Genomic DNA, 20,262 nt, shown 5'->3' with positions numbered 1-20,262 from the left:
GGGCGGAGGGCGGGGGACAGGGCGGAGGGCGGGGGACAGGGCGGAGGGCGGGGGACAGGGCAGAGGGTGGGGGATAGGGCAGAGGGCGGGTTATAGGGCAGAGGGCGGGGGATAGGGTGGGATAGCAGGTCAGTGTTACCTCTGGGCAGAACGTTCCATGCTATAGTGTCTGTGATTGCAGTGAAGATCCAATTCAACTCTCCGAGCGGCGTCCTCCTGTCATTCAGCCGTCCTGGGATCCTGGAAGGGACATTAACCATAACCGGACTGAGACAGAGGCCCTGGGGAACACATACCAGCACCTGTCCCCCAGCCTTGGGCACACAGGCCTCTGGGGTGTACAGAACCTGCTTGGATATGGTGAATTGCCACAGCAGTCCCTGGGCTTCAGCCTTTTGAGTGATGCAGCGTTTGCTGCACCCCGTTTCTCACACACATATAATGGCCACTCGAACACAGTGTTTGAGTGGTCATTATACATGAGGGGATTTAGGTACCTTGTTTAATTTCTTTTTAAACATCTTTACACAAACACTCGGTAATATATGTTTTAAGTTATAACATTAAAAGTTATAATTTAAATCAGAGGTGTGCATTTAAGTGAATTTTCTTTGGGGTACATTGACTTATGTATTCTTCACTTCACCGATTCACTTTCAGTTCACAGTTTGCACCCACTTTATAATTAATCGAATGGATTAATTTGCTAATTAGCATGGTTTAAGTTGATCGCTCCCTGTCCCTATCCTCTTTTTTCCGTTTCTCACACGGCTGCAGACACAACACATAACACTAACACACCACATCCTGTGCTACGTCGCTCGGTCTCTGCAAATGTATCTAATGAAACTCCAGTGACTGTGGCAGGAATATTGTGCTGGTCTCACCCCTGCCCCCCAAACCAGCCCGCGGCTCACAAGCTGGAGGCGCTTTGTAAGCACCGGTTAGAGCAGGGGTGGGGAACGTCAGGCCCGAGGGCCGTATAAGGCCCTCGAAATCATTTGGTCTGGCCCTGCTAAGGCAACTGCTATAACCGGGGTCACGCTAATTTAAAAAAAAAAAATGGCCGCCGCGCGCCCGATCGGGAGGAGGTGGTGTGAGGCGCCAGCAGCCCTACACGATCCCCAGCAGCCACCGTACTCCCCCCGCAGCATTCTCCGCACTTCCCCCATGCTTCTCCAGCAGTTCCCCCCGCACTTACCCCAGCATCCGCCCTACACGATCCCCCCAGCAGCAGCAACTTCCAGAGGTAGGGGGGCGGGGTCTGTGTGCTGCATGCCTGCCGCGCGCCTGCCTGCGTGTGTCTGTGTGGCCCGCAAACGATGTTATAAATATCCAAATGGCCCTTGGCAGAAAAAACGTTCCCCACCCCTGGGTTAGAGCAAGAGGCCCGAGCAGCGGGGGACCTCCTGCATTACATGAATGAAACTGCGCCGGTGCAGAGTAACTTTCCATCCGGGCCGATACGCGGCGATACGCGGCCCCCGTCTTTCCTTACTCCGACTCACGCGGTTTTGGTCAAACAGAAATCGGTGCTCTCTCTGTTTCCTTTATTTTATTTATTTTTCAAATATTTTAATTGTTTTTTTTCCAACATATGAAAATCAACAACATACAGCTGCAATCAGATACAGATACAGTAAGTCAGCTATCGGGGACCCCGTACCCGTACACCGTTCCCATGGTTCAAATAACTGGCTGATACATAGTTAAGAGTCCAACAATTATCCAAGTCGATTTATGCGTATTATGTAAATGCTGAATAACGATTGTAGTCTTTTCCCTGCTCATTCATAACGCCGTCTTCACCCTGACCTTTCCCATCATAGCGATAGGTCTGTGGTGGAAACCTGCACACTGCAAACACAGATGCACACTGCAAACACAGGTGCACAGCCGAGGGCACACTGCACACACAGGTGCACACTGCAAACACAGGTGCACAGCCGAGGGCACACTGCACACACAGGTGCACACTGCACACACAGGTGCACACTGCACACACAGGTGCACACTGCAAACACAGGTGCACAGCCGGGGGCACACTGCACACACAGGTGCACACTGCAAACACAGGTGCACAGCCGGGGGCACACTGCAAACACAGGTGCACAGCCGGGGGCACACTGCAAACACAGGTGCACACTGCAAACACAGGTGCACAGCCGGGGGCACACTGCAAACACAGGTTCAAAGCCGGGGGCACACTGCAAACACAGGTGCACAGCCGGGGGCACACTGCACACACAGGTGCACAGCCGGGGGCACACTGCCCACACAGGTGCACAGCAGGGGGCACACTGCACACACAGGTGCACAGCCGGTGGCACACTGCACACACAGGTGCACAGCCGGGGGCACACTGCCCACACAGGTGCACAGCCGGGGGCACACTGCAAACACAGGTGCACAGCCGGGGGCAGACTGCAAACACAGGTGCACAGCCGGGGGCACACTGCACACACAGGTGCACAGCCGGGGGCACACTGCCCACACAGGTGCACAGCAGGGGGCACACTGCACACACAGGTGCACAGCCGGTGGCACACTGCACACACAGGTGCACAGCCGGGGGCACACTGCACACACAGGTGCACACTGCACACACAGGTGCACAGCCGGGGGCACACTGCCCACACAGGTGCACAGCCGGGGGCACACTGCACACACAGGTGCACAGCCGGGGGCACACTGCACACACAGGTGCACAGCAGGGGGCGCACTGCACACACAGGTGCACAGCCAGGGGCACACTGCACACACAGGTGCACAGCCGGGGGCACACTGCACACACAGGTGCACAGCCGGGGGCACACTGCACTCACAGGTGCACAGCCGGGGGCACACTGCATACACAGGTGCACAGCCGGGGGCACACTGCACACAGGTGCACAGACGGGTGCACAGCCGGTGGCACACTGCACACACAGGTGCACACTGCACACACAGGTGCACAGCCGGGGGCACACTGCACTCACAGGTGCACAGCCGGGGGCACACTGCACACACAGGTGCACAGCCGGGGGCACACTGCACACAGGTGCACAGACGGGTGCACAGACGGGGGCACACTGCACACACAGGTGCACAGCCGGGGGCACACTGCACACAGGTGCACAGACGGGTGCACAGACGGGGGCACACTGCACACACAGGTGCACAGCCGGGGGCACACTGCACACACAGGTGCACAACCGGGGGCACACTGCACACACAGGTGCACAGCCGGGGGCACACTGCACACACAGGTGCACAGCCGGGGGCACACTGCACACACAGGTGCACAGCCGAGGCACACTGCGCTACAACAGCTCCATAATATATGACAGGCGGATAAGGGAAAATTAGCATCCTCCCTCCTGCTCGCCTCGTCACTCGCGCCACAATCAGTCGCGCTGTACAGATAAGAACACTGCTAATTACCCCTCATTAGCCTTTTCACTGCCACAATCCTCCTCACTAAACAACGTATCCCCAGGAGACCGAATCATTCCTCGCTTCTAATGTGTGTGTGTGTGAGCGCGTGTGTGTGTGCGAGCGCGTGTGTGTGTGCGCGAGCGCGTGTGTGTGTGTGTGAGCGCGCACGTGTGTAAGGAGGACCGCATGGTAGCTGCCGGCATCTGGGACAGTACGGACCCGCACATCTTACCTAACGTAACCCCTTCACTGTATCACAGAACGTTACAATCCCCTCTGGCAGCAAAAGGGTTAAAAATAGTCATTTAATTCGACACAAAAGAAATCAGGCCCACACCCTTTCCCAAACATTGGTCACTTTGCCCCTTTGTCGGGACCGGGGTCAAGATCATCTCACAAATGTCTCTGGACCCGAAGGCGGCCAACTCCAGTCCTCAAGGGCCATCAACCGGTCAGGATTTCAGGATATCCCTGCTTCAGCACAGGCGGCTCAATCATCGACTGCACCTGTGCTGAAGCAGGGATATCCTGGAAACCTGACTTCTTGGTGGCTCGAGGAGTTGGCCGCCCCTGTTCTGGACTCAATGCTTTCGTAGCGTCCCCACAGCGGTGAATTAGTTAATGTAGTCAGCGCTCTACGAATACCCCGTGGGAGGCGGCGGACTTCACCGGCGGCCGCGGGTAATTTAACCGCCAAGCCGGCCGTATAATTAGAAAACAAACTGCTTCAGTCTCTATAAAGCTAAGCATGTGAGTAACGGTCCCCAGCCGCCGGGCGCCTGTCACACGGATATAACGAGAGAGCGGGGATCGCCGGGCGCCTGTCACACGGATATAACGAGAGAGCGGGGATCGCCGGGCGCCTGTCACACGGATATAACGAGAGCGCGGGGAACGCCGGGCGCCTGTCACACGGATATAACGAGAGAGCGCGGGGAACGCCGGGCGCCTGTCACACGGATATAACGAGAGAGCGGGGATCGCCGGGCGCCTGTCACACGGATATAACGAGAGAGCGCGGGGATCGCCGGGCGCCTGTCACACGGATATAACGAGAGAGCGCGGGGATCGCCGGGCGCCTGTCACACGGATATAACGAGAGAGCGCGGGGATCGCCGGGCGCCTGTCACACGGATATAACGAGAGAGCGCGGGGATCGCCGGGCGCCTGTCACACGGATATAACGAGAGAGCGCGGGGATCGCCGGGCGCCTGTCACACGGATATAACGAGAGAGCGCGGGGATCGCCGGGCGCCTGTCACACGGATATAACGAGAGCGCGGGGATCGCCGGGCGCCTGTCACACGGATATAACGAGAGCGCGGGGATCGCCGGGCGCCTGTCACACGGATATAACGAGAGCGCGGGGATCGCCGGGTGCCTGTCACACGGATATAACGAGAGCGCGGGGATCGCCGGGTGCCTGTCACACGGATATAACGAGAGCGCGGGGATCGCCGGGCGCCTGTCACACGGATATAACGAGAGAGCGCGGGGATCGCCGGGCGCCTGTCACACGGATATAACGAGAGCGCGGGGATCGCCGGGCGCCTGTCACACGGATATAACGAGAGAGCGCGGGGATCGCCGGGCGCCTGTCACACGGATATAACGAGAGAGCGCGGGGATCGCCGGGCGCCTGTCACACGGATATAACGAGAGAGCGCGGGGATCGCCGGGCGCCTGTCACACGGATATAACGAGAGAGCGCGGGGATCGCCGGGCGCCTGTCACACGGATATAACGAGAGAGCGCGGGGATCGCCGGGCGCCTGTCACACGGATATAACGAGAGCGCGCGGGGATCGCCGGGCGCCTGTCACACGGATATAACGAGAGAGCGCGGGGATCGCCGGGCGCCTGTCACACGGATATAACGAGAGCGCGGGGATCGCCGGGCGCCTGTCACACGGATATAACGAGAGCGCGGGGATCGCCGGGTGCCTGTCACACGGATATAACGAGAGAGCGCGGGGATCGCCGGGCGCCTGTCACACGGATATAACGAGAGAGCGCGGGGATCGCCGGGCGCCTGTCACACGGATATAACGAGAGCGCGGGGATCGCCGGGCGCCTGTCACACGGATATAACGAGAGCGCGCGGGGATCGCCGGGCGCCTGTCACACGGATATAACGAGAGAGCGCGGGGATCGCCGGGCGCCTGTCACACGGATATAACGAGAGAGCGCGGGGATCGCCGGGCGCCTGTCACACGGATATAACGAGAGAGCGCGGGGATCGCCGGGCGCCTGTCACACGGATATAACGAGAGAGCGCGGGGATCGCCGGGCGCCTGTCACACAGATATAACGAGAGCGCGGGGATCGCCGGGCGCCTGTCACACGGATATAACGAGAGAGAGCGGGGATCGCCGGGCGCCTGTCACACGAATATAACGAGAGAGCGCGGGGATCGCCGGGCGCCTGTCACACGAATATAACGAGAGAGCGCGGGGATCGCCGGGCGCCTGTCACACGGACATAACGAGAGAGCGCGGGGATCGCCGGGCGCCTGTCACACGGATATAACGAGAGAGCGCGGGGATCGCCGGGCGCCTGTCACACGGATATAACGAGAGAGCGCGGGGATCGCCGGGCGCCTGTCACACGGATATAACGAGAGAGCGCGGGGATCGCCGGGCGCCTGTCACACGGATATAACGAGAGAGCGCGGGGATCGCCGGGATCCTGTCACACGGATATAACGAGAGCGCGCGGGGATCGCCGGGCGCCTGTCACACGGATATAACGAGAGAGCGCGGGGATCGCCGGGCGCCTGTCACACGGATATAAGGAGAGAGCGCGGGGATCGCCGGGCGCCTGTCACACGGATATAACGAGAGAGCGCGGGGATCGCCGGGCGCCTGTCACACGGATATAACGAGAGAGCGCGGGGATCGCCGGGCGCCTGTCACACGGATATAAGGAGAGAGCGCGGGGATCGCCGGGCGCCTGTCACACGGATATAACGAGAGAGCGCGGGGATCGCCGGGCGCCTGTCACACGGATATAACGAGAGAGCGCGGGGATCGCCGGGCGCCTGTCACACGGATATAAGAGAGAGAGCGCGGGGATCGCCGGGCGCCTGTCACACGGATATAACGAGAGAGCGCGGGGATTGATATTCCTGGCACGGGAAGGACAGCTCCTTGATTTACGGGGGGATTTCTCCACGCGGTACGTGCTGCTTGCGTGTGCTTTACATGGCATGTTCCCTATCACTGCTGACGCCAAGGGCAAGTCACCCTTACAATGCTCGCGGGTACACAGAACCCTGAAGGGGCTCAATGCGCCTTAACCCTTACCGAGCCGTGCGCCAAAACCTTTCCTGTGCCAATCCCTGGCAGCGGGAAGAAGGGAGTGCTCTGTAACTCCGTGTTACGGGCACGTGGCAGAGACGGCAGTGTTTGCAACTACACGGTTACTTACACATATACAGGATGCAGCTGGCAAGGTCTCAGGAGTCAAACCGGAGAGATCAGCGGTTACGGCCCAAACTAATCACGGCATTTTAGCGGGAGAGTTTGCATGTCTCCCCCGAATGAAGCGCCACTGAAGTGAGATCACCCAGCAATGGCGATTCTACCGCCCTCCCGCACCCCTCTGCAGGGCCATCCAACACTGCAGAGTCACCACGGACATTGAAGATCCTGGTGTAACATTGGCTTCTGCTCTCTCCTCCGCTTATGCTTAGCAAGTGTGTATTGCCACAAACAGCAGCGGGAGCAGGGGAGCAGTGCGAGCAGGGGGAGCAGCGCGAGCAGGGGGAGCAGCGCGAGCAGGGGGAGCAGCGCGAGCAGGGGGAGCAGCGCGAGCAGGGGGAGCAGCGCGAGCAGGAATCATGGGAACGCAGGCTCTAGCTTCAGTTGTGGCATGTCTGCTTTTACTCAGGGTATTTAACTGCGGCTAAGAGAAGCTGGGACAGACCCTCTACTCATAAGTTCATCACGGGAACCAACAAGTTCATTTATATCGGGGCGGCCAACTCCAGTCCTCAAGGGCCATCAACAGGCCAGGTTTTCAGTACATCCGTGCTTCAGCACAGGTGGCTCAGTCTGAGACTGCCCCACCTGCGTTGCAGCAGCGAAATCTTCAAACCCTGACCTGTTGGTGGCCCCTGGGGACTGGATTTGACCCGCTGAGATGTATCTGCCGTCTGTTTTGAGCCGCGTTTCCGAGTGATGACGACGCCGGTTGGATACGGAGATAAGCAGAGTGCCGCGTGCCGGCTGCACTGGGGAGATAACAGGAACAGAAGCCAGGTGTGACGTGCAGCGTGTGCCAGAGAGTTAAACCCCCGAATCCCACACTACCGGGCGGATCAGTGCCAGAACCAGGACAATGCCTGGGCCATAAATCCTGCAATCTCTGGAGAACAGCTCCCCGGTGAGGAAGCATCACACAGACTTTATTACAAGGCTCGGATCAGGGGGACTGTGCGCGGGCACATAATTAGAGTGCAAGCTCCTCAGGGCAGAGATGGGTTCAACTGTAAAGTAACAGTTTCATTTTCATCTTCTGCGCTCAGTCTCCACCATTTCACCAACGATCTCTGTGCTGGCCTAAGCCGTGTTTCTCACCTGGAATGTGCAGGCTGCAGTACCCCCCTCTCTGTGTAATGTGCAGGCTGCAGTACCCCCCTCTCTGTGTAATGTGCAGGTAGCAGTACCCCCTCTCTGTGTAATGTGCAGGCTGCAGTACCCCCTCTCTGTGTAATGTGCAGGTAGCAGTACCCCCCTCTCTGTGTAATGTGCAGGTAGCAGTACCCCCTCTCTGTGTAATGTGCAGGTAGCAGTACCCCCTCTCTGTGTAATGTGCAGGTAGCAGTACCCCCTCTCTGTGTAATGTGCAGGTAGCAGTACCCCCCTCTCTGTGTAATGTGCAGGCTGCAGTACCCCCCTCTCTGTGTAATGTGCACGTAGCAGTACCCCCCTCTCTGTGTAATGTGCAGGCTGCAGTACCCCCCTCTCTGTGTAGTGTGCAGGTAGCAGTACCCGCCTCTCTGTGTAATGTGCAGGCTGCAGTACCCCCCTCTCTGTGTAATGTGCAGGCTGCAGTACCCCCCTCTCTGTGTAATGTGCAGGTAGCAGTACCCCCCTCTGTGTAATGTGCAGGCTGCAGTACCCCCCTCTCTGTGTAATGTGCAGGTAGCAGTACCCCCTCTCTGTGTAATGTGCAGGTAGCAGTACCCCCTCTCTGTGTAATGTGCAGGTAGCAGTACCCCCTCTCTGTGTAATGTGCAGGTAGCAGTACCCCCCTCTCTGTGTAATGTGCAGGCTGCAGTACCCCCCTCTCTGTGTAATGTGCACGTAGCAGTACCCCCCTCTCTGTGTAATGTGCAGGCTGCAGTACCCCCCTCTCTGTGTAGTGTGCAGGTAGCAGTACCCGCCTCTCTGTGTAATGTGCAGGCTGCAGTACCCCCCTCTCTGTGTAATGTGCAGGCTGCAGTACCCGCCTCTCTGTGTAATGTGCAGGCTGCAGTACCCCCCTCTCTGTGTAATGTGCAGGTAGCAGTACCCCCCTCTGTGTAATGTGCAGGCTGCAGTACCCCCCTCTCTGTGTAGTGTGCAGGTATCAGTACCCCCTCAATCTGTAGTGTGCAGATAGCAGTACCCCCCTCTCTGTGTAGTGTGCAGGTAGCAGGACCCCCCTCTCTGTGTAATGTGCAGGCTGCAGTACCCCCCTCTCTGTGTAGTGTGCAGGTAGCAGTACCCCCCTCACTGTGTAGTGTGCAGGTAGCAGCACCCCCCTCTCTGTGTAGTGTGCAGGTAGCAGTACCCCCCTCACTGTGTAGTGTGCAGGTAGCAGTACCCCCCTCACTGTGTAGTGTGCAGGTAGCTGGACCCCCCTCTCTGTGTAATGTGCAGGTTGCAGCGGGAGGCTCTCTCCCCATTGACAATGACATTCTCTCGCAGCCGCTCTGCACCAGGCCCTTCCCAGAGTCCCCACATAACCAGGAGGCAGAACCTCGGCTGAAGCAGGTCCGGCTGCAACTTCCACCCCCGGCGTGACCGTGGCCCCGAGTCCCAGCCGGAACAGGGCAGCGTGTCTCCCCACGTGCTGCTGGACAGGAGATCAACCCGGCAATCTCCCCGCGAACAAGCGTTTCTTACACCCCAAAACGGTCACTGCAAACACCGCGGAATAAACCACACCTACTGCTCTCATCGCACCGCAGCCCCGTTATCCCAGAGGGAGCCTGCCGAGGCCCACCACACTCGCCTAGAAGTCCCGCTGTGCAGCGCTATGTTCGAGAGTCTCTTCTGGCAGCAAATAACACACACCGCATTTTCTCTGGGTCACAGTTAAGATGGCTGCCTGCATGAGGAGTACCATCACATTTATTGGGCTATTTGCTGCATTCCTTTTTCAATGAACCAGAAGCAGATTTGGGGGGGGGGGGGGGGGGGCAGCATTGGAGGGGCAGCATTGGGGGGGCAGCATTGGCGGGGCAGCATTGGCGGGGCAGCATTGATGGGGCGGAGAAGATTTGGGGTTACATTTGATTAAACGGTGAATAGAAAGCGCAGGAGACGCAGGCGCAGCCGCTACCTTTAACCCTCTGAGTGCCCCAGGGCGTAGTCACTAAGTGGCAAGGAACGGGCACTGCCCGGCCGCCACGTATGTTTTTTCCGGGTTAGGTCGCGCGCTACGTTCCCACGGAGCGCACAACGCCATCTGACCAGTGAGGAGACGGAGGAGGATCCCTCATCTTCCGTTTCCCCCAAAGTGGCCACGCCGGTTACGTGACCACGCAAGACCGCGCTGTGCCGAAAAGGGCGTGGCAACCTAGGCAACGCGACCCCTCCAGCACTCAAACGGTTACCAGTCACATCCGCCTACGTGTGCCGGCAGTGACGGGGTTAATGTGCGTTGGCTGGCTGCCCTGGGGGTCAGAGGCGGAGTGATTACCCGCGGCCCCCTTCTGCGCGCGTTCACAGGCGCCGCTAATTAATCTGAACCCGCTGCATCTCCATAGACAAACGCGTCCGAAACCCAATTATCTTCCGCTGGTTCTCAGTTCTGGGCAGCGAGGCGATCCCCAGCTCACAGCCTCAGGTGCGGAGAGAGGTACTCTGCATGCTAACAAGGTAACGTAACCCTTCTGTGCTGGGGGTCCGGCAAGAGACACATTATCACACCGTTTCCGTGTTGGAAAGGCCCCTGAGACCGCGCTGCGTGCGGCAGAGACCGGCATTACTACACCGGTTTCATGGACATATATGTTGCTTAACCTCATCTACCACGCAACCTGTTAACCCAGGGGTGGGCAACTCTGGTCCACAGGGGCCCGCCAACAGGTCAGGCTTTCAGGTATATCCCTGCTTCAGGAAGGTGCAGTCGAAGACTAAGCTGCTGATTGAGCCACCTGTGCTGAAGCAGGGATAGCTTTGAAAACGGATCTGTTGGTGGCCCTTGAGGACCGGAGTTGACCAGTCCTGATTTAAACCCTTGCAAAGCAATGCTCGCCTGGCATGTGGCAGCAGGGAATAGGGTCAGAGAGCCGGTGTGTACACAAGCAAACACGGAAACCAGCTCGAAACAAGCAACAGAGCGAGCCCAGGATACAGAGGCAGCTCAGGACACGCACATCAATATACACAGGTGTGGCAGAGGGGGATACAGAAGGGTGTGCAGAGGGATGCAGAGGGGGAGGCAGAAGGGGGCGCAGAGGGGGATGCAGAGGGGGAGGCAGAAGGGGGCGCAGAGGGGGATGCAGAAGGGGGCGCAGAGGGGGATGCAGAAGGGGGCGCAGAGGGGGATGCAGAAGGGGGCGCAGAGGGGGAGGCAGAAGGGGGCGCAGAGGGGGAGGCAGAAGGGGGCGCAGAGGGGGATACAGAAGGGGGCGCAGAGGAGTGCAGAAGGGGGCGCAGAGGGGTACAGAAGGGGGCGCAGAGGGGGGTACAGAAGGGGGTGCAGAGGGGTGTACAGAAGGGGGTGCAGAGGGGTGTGCAGAAGGGGGCGCAGAGACGTACAGAAGGGGGCGCAGAGGGATGCAGAGGGGGCACAGAGAGGGATGCAGAGGGGGCACAGAGAGGGATGCAGAGGGGGCACAGAGAGGGATGCAGAGGGGTCACAGAGGGGGATGCAGAGGGGGCACAGAGAGGGATGCAGAGGGGGCACAGAGAGGGATGCAGAGGGGGCACAGAGAGGGATGCAGAGGGGACACAGAGGGGGCAGAGGGGGCAGAGGAATGCAGAGTACGAGGCACTTCTAAAAGGAAACATTTCTTACTTCTCGATTAGGTCCAGAGTGACGCCTGGTACCAACCGCACACTTTTCTGCATGCAAAACCTGGGGAGAGAGAAGCGGGTGTGAGGCCATTTATAACCAGGATTCAGACCCCCACGGCGGGGGCTAGTACAGGTAATAACATGTATACAATATAGGACATATCGCAATTTGTAATCTAAATAGAATCTTCTATTCCCAACTCCAGGCCTAAAGAACCCCCAACAGGTCAGGTTTTCAGGATATCCCTGCTTCAGCACAGGTAGCTCAAGCGGTCCCTGAGGAACAGGAGGCTCAGTCAAAGACTGAGCCATTGATTGAGCCACATGTGCGCGACCCCGGAGCGTCATTTGACGCATGTGGAAGGTATGAGAGGGGACGCAGCTTAAAAAGTTTGCGCTCCCCTGCCCTAGAGGACTGTCTTAGGGTTAGAGTGTCAGCTCCCCGGGGCAGGCGTTCCTAGGGGTGCTGGAGTTGGCCGCTCCTGCACTATATATATTTACACAGAGGTATTTAACACAGGTGTTTTTACAGCTTCCCAGTGGCAGAGAAGTATAAATATATATACAGTGTTACCGGGGGAGGGGGGGCGGACACAGGGAGGCAGAGCGACACGCCGTATATCGCACACAGCGAAAAGGTTTCGCGCTGTACTACACGGTTACGTATGGACGCGCAAACTTGACAAAATTATGGGTCAGACCAGAGAAGACTTGCCTGCACATGGGGTCCCGATAGATGTTTCCATCTTGAATAAATGCCTCCTCCCCCCCATAATAATGTTAGCGGTCACTCGGTAACGCCTACGTTCCTGGGCTGGGCAAGGGTCAGGCCTGTCCCGTTTCCACCCGTGAGGCCCGAGCTGCTGGCTTTCCAAGCACAACGTGGCGTCCCTTCCCACCCCCCTCCTCCGCGTGCGCATACAAGGGTCAGGCCAGTCCCGTTTCCACCCCTGAGGCCCGAGCTGCTGGCTTTACAAGCACAGAGCGGCGTCCCTTCCCACACCCCTCCTCCGCGTGCGCATACAAGGGTCAGGCCTGTCCCGTTTCCACCCCTGAGGCCCGAGCTGCTGGCTTTACAAGCACAGAGCGGCGTCCCTTCCCACACCCCTCCTCCGCGTGCGCATACAAGGGTCAGGCCTGTCCCGTTTCCACCCGAGCTGCTGGCTTTACAAGCACAACGTGGCGTCCCTTCCCACCCCCCTCCTCCGCGTGCGCATACAAGGGTCAGGCCAGTCCCGTTTCCACCCCTAAGGCCCGAGCTGCTGGCTTTACAAGCACAGAGCGGCGTCCCTTCCCACCCCCCCCCTCCGCGTGCGCATACAAGGGTCAGGCCTGTCCCGTTTCCACCCCTGAGGCCCGAGCTGCTGGCTTTACAAGCACAGAGCGGCGTCCCGTCCCACCCCCCTCCTCCGCGTGCGCATACAAGGGTCAGGCCTGTCCCGTTTCCACCCGAGCTGCTGGCTTTACAAGCACAACGTGGCGTCCCTTCCCACCCCCCTCCTCCGCGTGCGCATACAAGGGTCAGGCCAGTCCCGTTTCCACCCCTAAGGCCCGAGCTGCTGGCTTTACAAGCACAGAGCGGCGTCCCTTCCCACACCCCTCCTCCGCGTGCGCATACAAGGGTCAGGCCTGTCCCGTTTCCACCCGAGCTGCTGGCTTTACAAGCACAACGTGGCGTCCCTTCCCACCCCCCTCCTCCGCGTGCGCATACAAGGGTCAGGCCAGTCCCGTTTCCACCCCTAAGGCCCGAGCTGCTGGCTTTACAAGCACAGAGCGGCGTCCCTTCCCACCCCCCCTCTCCGCGTGCGCATACAAGGGTCAGGCCTGTCCAGTTTCCACCCCTGAGGCCCGAGCTGCTGGCTTTACAAGCACAGAGCGGCGTCCCGTCCCACCCCCCTCCTCCGCGTGCGCATACATGGGGTCAGCGCTCTGCTTTGTGTTAAGGTGACAGAGCTTTAGTTAAACATAATCTCACTTTCCAGCGATGCGCTCCGGCAGCCTGACAGCAGCTCTGGGTTCAATCCTTCACTCCACCTTCTAATTGCGTGACAAACCCGGGGACATATTTCAGCTCGCGCAGCTCCCATTCAGAGGCTGTAATTAATGCCGCCGCCGCCGCTGACAACCGCATCCCTCCATTATGGAAATAAGTGATGGAGGGAACGATCGCGCCGAGCGCAGACTCAGCCACCCTGGGGATCATTAGCCGACACTCACACACACGGCCCAGCTGAGATTTTGATCAATTGATTCCTGGCGGCTTTTTCAGATGGCTGAATAATATTTCTTAATGCCGCAAACATATTGAGTGCGATGCACAGCAGCCGCCATATAAATCAGCCCCTGGGGCCCGCGAGATGCTTGCGCGAGCTGACGGATGTTTGATTGCGGCCAGAACGTTGTTCCATTAGGAAGTCCGGGGTCTCCGCGCGCGCTGACGTACGCTGCCACCTGTCAGACGGTAATACGTGCGACAGAGATTTATCCACTCTGCTTCGGAGGGGAGGGGGAGGGGGATACGTTATTAACCCTTCACTATGCTCAGCCAAAGCAAATAGAACACCCAGGACAGGGGAAGGGTTAACGCCTTCAGCGCTGAAGTGGTTAACCTGCGAGATGCGTCCCACTCCTCGCCGGGTATAACGGGGACACGTCCTCTCCGTGTGCGGAGCAGCGGCTGCACTGTGCTGGGCATCGGCTCCTGACTTTTACATGATGCCCCGGGATTGGAGGGGCACAGCGCCCCGGGATTGGAGGGGCACAGCGCCCCGGGATTGGAGGGGCACAGCTCCCCGGGATTGGAGGGGCACAGCTCCCCGGGATTGGAGGGGCACAGCGCCCCGGGATTGGAGGGGCACAGCGCCCCGGGATTGGAGGGGCACAGCGCCCCAGGATTGGAGGGGCACAGCGCCCCGGGATTGGAGGGGCACAGCGCCCCGGGATTGGAGGGGCACAGCGCCCCGGGATTGGAGGTGCACAGCGCCCCGGGATTGGAGGGGCACAGCTGGCTCTTTGCTGCTAAAACCTTAGAAGCCGAGGAGCAAAGGGACAGCGCGTCCATCTCTCTCTCTCCGTCCCTGGTCAGTGGGAACGCTGGCTTCTAACTCCGCTCCAGCACCAATGCAGACCCGGAGGTTAACTTACACCGAGCCTATCTGTGGCCCACTGCAATCCTGAAGGGCCACCAACAGGCCAGGTTTTCAGGATTTCCCTGCTGCAGCACAGGTGGCTCAATCAGTGGCTCAGTCAAAGACCGCACCTGTGCTGAAACAGGGACATCCTGAAAACCTGACCTGTTGGTAGCTCTTGAGGGCTGGAGTTGACCTCTCCAGCTGTAAACGGTTCTCTCTCTTCCCCAATACTATACTACTACTGAGAACGATTGCAGTTCAGGGGGTCGTGACATTTGAGGGGAAAGGGCACTTGGAGTCAGTGATCGCTGAAACGTCCACGTGTAGAGTCCCCAGCTTTGTATGCTCATACGGTACAGCCCAAGCTTTGTATGCTTATACGGTACAGCCCCAAGCTTTGTATGCTTATACGGTACAGTGGGAAGGGCGATACAGATGAGAATAGATGTACGTCTGTGCTTGCAATATACATTAACTTAACTCAGGGGGGCTCAACTGTAAGACCCCCCCCAACAGGTCAGGTTTTAAGGATATCCCCACTTCAGCACAGATGGCTCAAATCAGTGGCTCAGTTGAAGACTGCACCACCGGTGCTGAAGCAGGGACCGACGAGAGCCACCTGCGTTGAAGCAGGGATATCCTGAAAACCTGACCTGTTGGGGGGGGGGGGGGAGAGGAGGTCTTGAGGACTGGAGCTGAGCCCCCCTGTCTTAACTTACAAAAGAGTGGGAACAGTTGCACTTATCTACCTGGGCAACTAGCATCACGTGAGCAGGAGCAGAAAGCCCGGGGGTCATCTCTAGGTCCCCGCGCGGGGCGCCAGCTGCCGGAGCCCCGGGGTAGAGCCGGGGTAGGGGCGCCAGCTGGCAGAGCACTGGGTAGGGAAGGCCGGTACTCACCATCTCAGTGCTATCTTGATGGGTGTGGTCAGGCAGGAGGTGAAGAGGTCGGCAGGCAGGTCGGGGTTCATGGGCAGCAGTTCACTGGTATCGCAGGCTGCCAGCTGAATGCAGTTCTTCATGGAGGGCGGCAGCGGCATTTGGGCCAGCGGGTGGCTGGGGTTAATGGCAGCGACCTGTGCAGGGGCGAGGAAAAGGGGTCCCCATTAATAACAGTCAGAGAAAGCCGGGACATCTCCCCAGAGGACGGACCGCTGGCACAGTGCACGTTGTATCACACACTGTGGCACTGGCGCACAGCTGGCACAGAGCACGTTTGTATCACACACTGTGGCACTGGCGCACAGCTGGCCTGGTTACATTAACCCACACACTGCAGAAATAGTTCACGAGTAAGCACGGGGTTAATAGAAAGTCTTTCCTCGGGGATCTTACAATCTAGAGGGAGGGAGGGTGGGGGGGAGAGAGAGGGGTGGAGGTGAATCAAAGCATTAGCCGTACCTCAGGGGGGGCCAACTCCAGCCCTCAAGGGCCACCAACAAGTCAGGTTTTCAGGATATCACTGCTTCAGCACAGGTGGCTTAATCAGTCCTTGCCTGACTGAGCCGCCCCCCCCCCCCCAAAACAGATCAGATGTCTCAATCAGTTCCTTCTTCAGCACAGGTGGCTCAATCAGTCCCTGCTTCAGCCCAGTCTTTGACTGAGCCACTGATTGAGCCCCCTGTGCTGAAGCAGGGATATCCTGAAAACCTGACTGGTTAGTGGTCCACGAGGACTGGAGTTGGCCGCCCTTGCCGTCCGCCGTGGCTGCAGCTTCTTAACGCCGGCGCCCAGGACGCTTGGAAATGCAAAGCCACCTCCTCCCTACGTCCCCAAACTGCGCCATCGCGTGCGTGCACAGAGATACAAACATGTCCTCGGCGGGGCCGATCTGGGCCTCTGAGGTGCGCGGGCCGCGTGCTGCGGAGTTTTATTTGCATTTACAGTAAGTGTTTCCAGGAAACGTGTCATCTTTTCAAAACGCCTCCTCGTGTTCCTACTGTATATCGCTCGTTAGCTGCTAATTACCATCTATTATTTAAAGCTGCAGACCCAGCAATATCCCACGTGTGTCTCTTTAATAAAGCAGTTCTGTACTAGGAGAAAATACTTGTAATCATCTGTATTTTTTTTTTACAACAACTCTGCATGACATTTTTTATGTATTCTAATGTAACAAGCGTTTTTTGTTTCTATAGAAACCATTTACAAAGTCACATCCCCTTTCTCTTCTGAAACAGGCTCTGGCACACCCCTTTCTGAGCCCTGCCCTCTCTCTAGCAGTGCACCAATTGTATCTAGGGACTGCCTGGTCATATGATCTTCCCCACAGAACTTTGCATCTTTGGTCCTCTTCTGCTGCACTGACAGCCATTTAGTGAACCCCCGAGCCAAATCTTCGCTGATTGATCACAGGAGAACGGATCGATCTGCAACTTAGCTAATTACTGATCATTGTGTGGATTGTATTAATGCAGATATTAAAGGGGAAAAAATAAAATAAAAAATAAAATAAACGGTAGCTCGAACCGCTGCTTTAAGGCAGGAATCGGAGCTGGTCGTCTCGTGTTTCACTGCAGGTCACATTTAAGATGGCTGCCCCCTGCCTCCATTAGACTTTTCCATCACAAAAGCTTATTCCTGAACAAGCAAAACAAAGAAAAAGCGGGTCTTGCAAAGTATACGGAGAATGAAATGCGGTGATGGAAAACCCGAAGCATATTAACAAAAAATCGGGATACCCGCTAGGACCAAAATAGGAACACTATTACATGAGAAATATCTATTTATCACCTGTAGTCCAGATGCCCCAAGACACCAATATGTGGCAGGATATTAGAACAGCCAAGTATCATCTGTTCTGGGCAAAGGAAGCCTGCGTCTCCGGAGCCTTCCATTCCCCCCACCCCTCCCCCACTACCCCCCTCCCCCCCTCCCCACTACCCCCCTCCCCTCCCACCACACACAGGGCAGGCCAGAGTCATTTAACCCGTTAATCACAGACTAGGAAACACTGAGACCCCCGCAACCCGCGATACAATGTGCGACGTTGCTGGGGTCACAAAGGGGAACTTTTTGGTGACTGGTAGGTCTACTGACCACGGATGGGCAAAAAGGGGGGGGGCGGCACGGGAGGGGGGAAGAAGCTTTAGCCCAGAGGCAGGGGTAACGGAGCACTCCACCGCACCTGCCCCTTGTTCGGGTCTAGCTGGAGGTGCAGCAGCTGGAGGAATGGGTTGCTGCCGTTCCTCTGACCGTATTAATATCCGCTCCTGAAATGAGATGTGTTCTTCGGGAGCGAGCGAGATTACAATCATTTGGCTGCTTTGGGTGCCAATTACGGCCGCGCACGGCGCTGAATGCGAGCGAGGGCTCTGTAAGCGCTGCTCTTCACGGCCAGAAATAAACGACCTGTCCTCAGCGCTCGTAATTAGGAGGCGCCCGGCAATGCCGGGGCTGCTCTCTGCATGGGATATTCCGACAGGAAGCAACAGGGGAGGAGGAGGAGGGAAAGGGGGGGAGGAGGAGGAGGGAAAGGGGGGAGGAGGAGGAGGGAAAGGGGGGAGGAGGAGGAGGGAAAGGGGGGAGGAGGAGGAGGGAAAGGGGGGGAGGAGGGAAAGGGGGGGAGGAGGAGGAGGGAAAGGGGGGGAGGAGGAGGAGGGAAAGGGGGGGAGGAGGAGGAGGGAAAGGGGGGGAGGAGGAGGAGGGAAAGGGGGGGAGGAGGAGGAGGGAAAGGGGGGGAGGAGGAGGAGGGAAAGGGGGGGAGGAGGAGGAGGGAAAGGGGGGAGGAGGAGGAGGGAAAGGGGGGGGAGGAGAAGGGAAAGGGGGGGAGGAAGAGGAGGGAAAGGGGGGGAGGAGGAGGGAAAGGGGGGGAGGAGGAGGGAAAGGGGGGGAGGAGGAGGGAAAGGGGGGGAGGAGGAGGGAAAGGGGGGGAGGAGGAGGAGGGAAAGGGGGGGGAGGAGGAGGTAAAGGGGGGAGGAGAAGGGAAAGGGGGGGAGGAGGAGAAGGGGGGGGGAGGAGGAGGAGAAGGGGGGGGAGGAGGAGGAGAAGGGAAAGGGGGGGAGGAGGAGAAGGGAAAGTGGGGAGGAGGAGAAGGGAAAGTGGGGGGAGGAGAAGGGAAATGGGGGGGGAGGAGGAGAAGGGAAAGTGGGGGGGAGGAGAAGGGAAAGTGGGGGGAGGAGAAGGGAAAGGGGGGGGGAGGAGGAGAAGGGAAAGGGGGGGAGGAGGAGAAGGGAAAGGGGGGGAGGAGGAGAAGGGAAAGTGGGGAGGAGGAGAAGGCAAAGTGGGGGAGGAGGAGAAGGGAAAGGGGGGAGGAGGAGAAGGTAAAGTGGGGGGAGAAGGGAAAGGGAGGGGAAGGAGAGGGTAGGGGGGAGGGGGAAGGAGAGGGTAAAGGGAGGAGAGGGTAAAGGGGGGGAGGAGGAGAAGGTAAAGGGGGGGAGGAAGAGGAGAAGGGAAAGGGGGGGAGGAGAAGGGAAAGGGGGGAGGAGAAGGGAAAGGGGGGGAGGAGAGGGAAAGGGGGGGAGGAGAGGGAAAGGGGAGGGGGAAGGGAGGTTAGGGTAAAGGGGGGGAGGAGGGGAGTAAAGGAGGTGGGGGTATGAGAGGGGTAAAGGGAGGGAGAAGGCGGGGGGTAGGGGGGAGGAGAGGGGTAAAGGGAGGGAGAAGGTAGGGGGGGGAGAGGGGTAAAGTGGGGGGGAGAGGGTAAAGGGAAGGAGGATTTAGGTAAGGGGGAGGAGGGAGGTAAGGGGGGGTGGAGGGTGGTCAAGGGTCATAGTGGGGGGGAGAGGGGCAAAGGGGGGGTGAAGGAGGGTGAGATAAAGAGGGGGAGGGGGAGATAAAGAGGGGGAAGGGGAGATAAAGAGGGGGAGGGGGAGGAGGAGATAACGGAGGGGAGAAGGGAGGAAAGGGGGGAGGAGGTAGGTAAAGGGAAGAAGGGAGGTAGAGGGGGGGAGAAGGGAGGTAGAGGGGGGAGAAGGGAGTAAAGGGGGGGAAGGGAGGTAGAGGGGGGGGGGAAAGGGAGGTAGAGGGGGTGGGGGAAGGGAGTTAGAGGGGGTGGGGGAAGGGAGGTAGAGGGGGTGGGGGAAGGGAGGTAGAGGGGGTGGGGGAAGGGAGGTAGAGGGGGGGGAAGAAGGGAGGTAGAGGGGGGGGAGGAAGGTAAAGTGTACCCACAGTGCTAGCGGACACAGGAAGGAGAGGGGGTGCAGGGATAAGTCAGAGCGGGAAGCCAAGGAGAGATGTGGTGCGCAGAGAGAAAGTAATGAGGGGGTCTCGCAGAGAGGAAGTAATGAGGGGGTCTCGCAGAGAGAAAGTAATGAGGGGGTCTCACATACACAGCAGCAGCGATAGGGGGACCCTAAGTGAGCAAAGCAGAGGCTCGCCAGGTGCAAAATAACAGCGGCCCCAGTGTAATACAGGAACCAGGGGCCCATCCCATGTACAGTCAGTTTCACCAGCTAACTCGCACAATTAAACCTTGGTTGTTGCTCTCACTGCCCCCCCCCCCCCCAAAACACCCTGAACCCCCCCCCCCCTTTCCTCTGCGCTT

General features: G+C 58.5%; 1 protein-coding gene across 1 annotated transcript in view; it reads right to left on the bottom strand.

Annotated features, from left to right (window-relative positions):
• Nucleotides 1–15,879, bottom strand: part of LOC142478266 (regulatory-associated protein of mTOR-like) — a 34,790-nt gene extending 18,911 nt beyond the window's left edge. Inside the window, exons 1-3 of the mRNA XM_075582431.1 lie at nucleotides 15,681–15,879; nucleotides 11,652–11,711; nucleotides 140–240 (exon numbers count right to left, since the gene is read on the bottom strand). Of these exons, the coding sequence (XP_075438546.1) occupies nucleotides 140–240; nucleotides 11,652–11,711; nucleotides 15,681–15,820 (301 nt within the window). The 5' untranslated portion in view covers nucleotides 15,821–15,879. The remainder of the gene's footprint in view (nucleotides 1–139; nucleotides 241–11,651; nucleotides 11,712–15,680) is intronic.
• Between the last annotated feature and the right edge of the window lie 4,383 nt (nucleotides 15,880–20,262).

This window comes from Ascaphus truei, unplaced genomic scaffold (genome assembly GCF_040206685.1).
Source record: "Ascaphus truei isolate aAscTru1 unplaced genomic scaffold, aAscTru1.hap1 HAP1_SCAFFOLD_2348, whole genome shotgun sequence".
NCBI lineage: Eukaryota > Metazoa > Chordata > Amphibia > Anura > Ascaphidae > Ascaphus > Ascaphus truei.
Note: the sequence above shows the minus strand (reverse complement) of the source record. Positions and strands in the feature narration are given on the sequence as shown.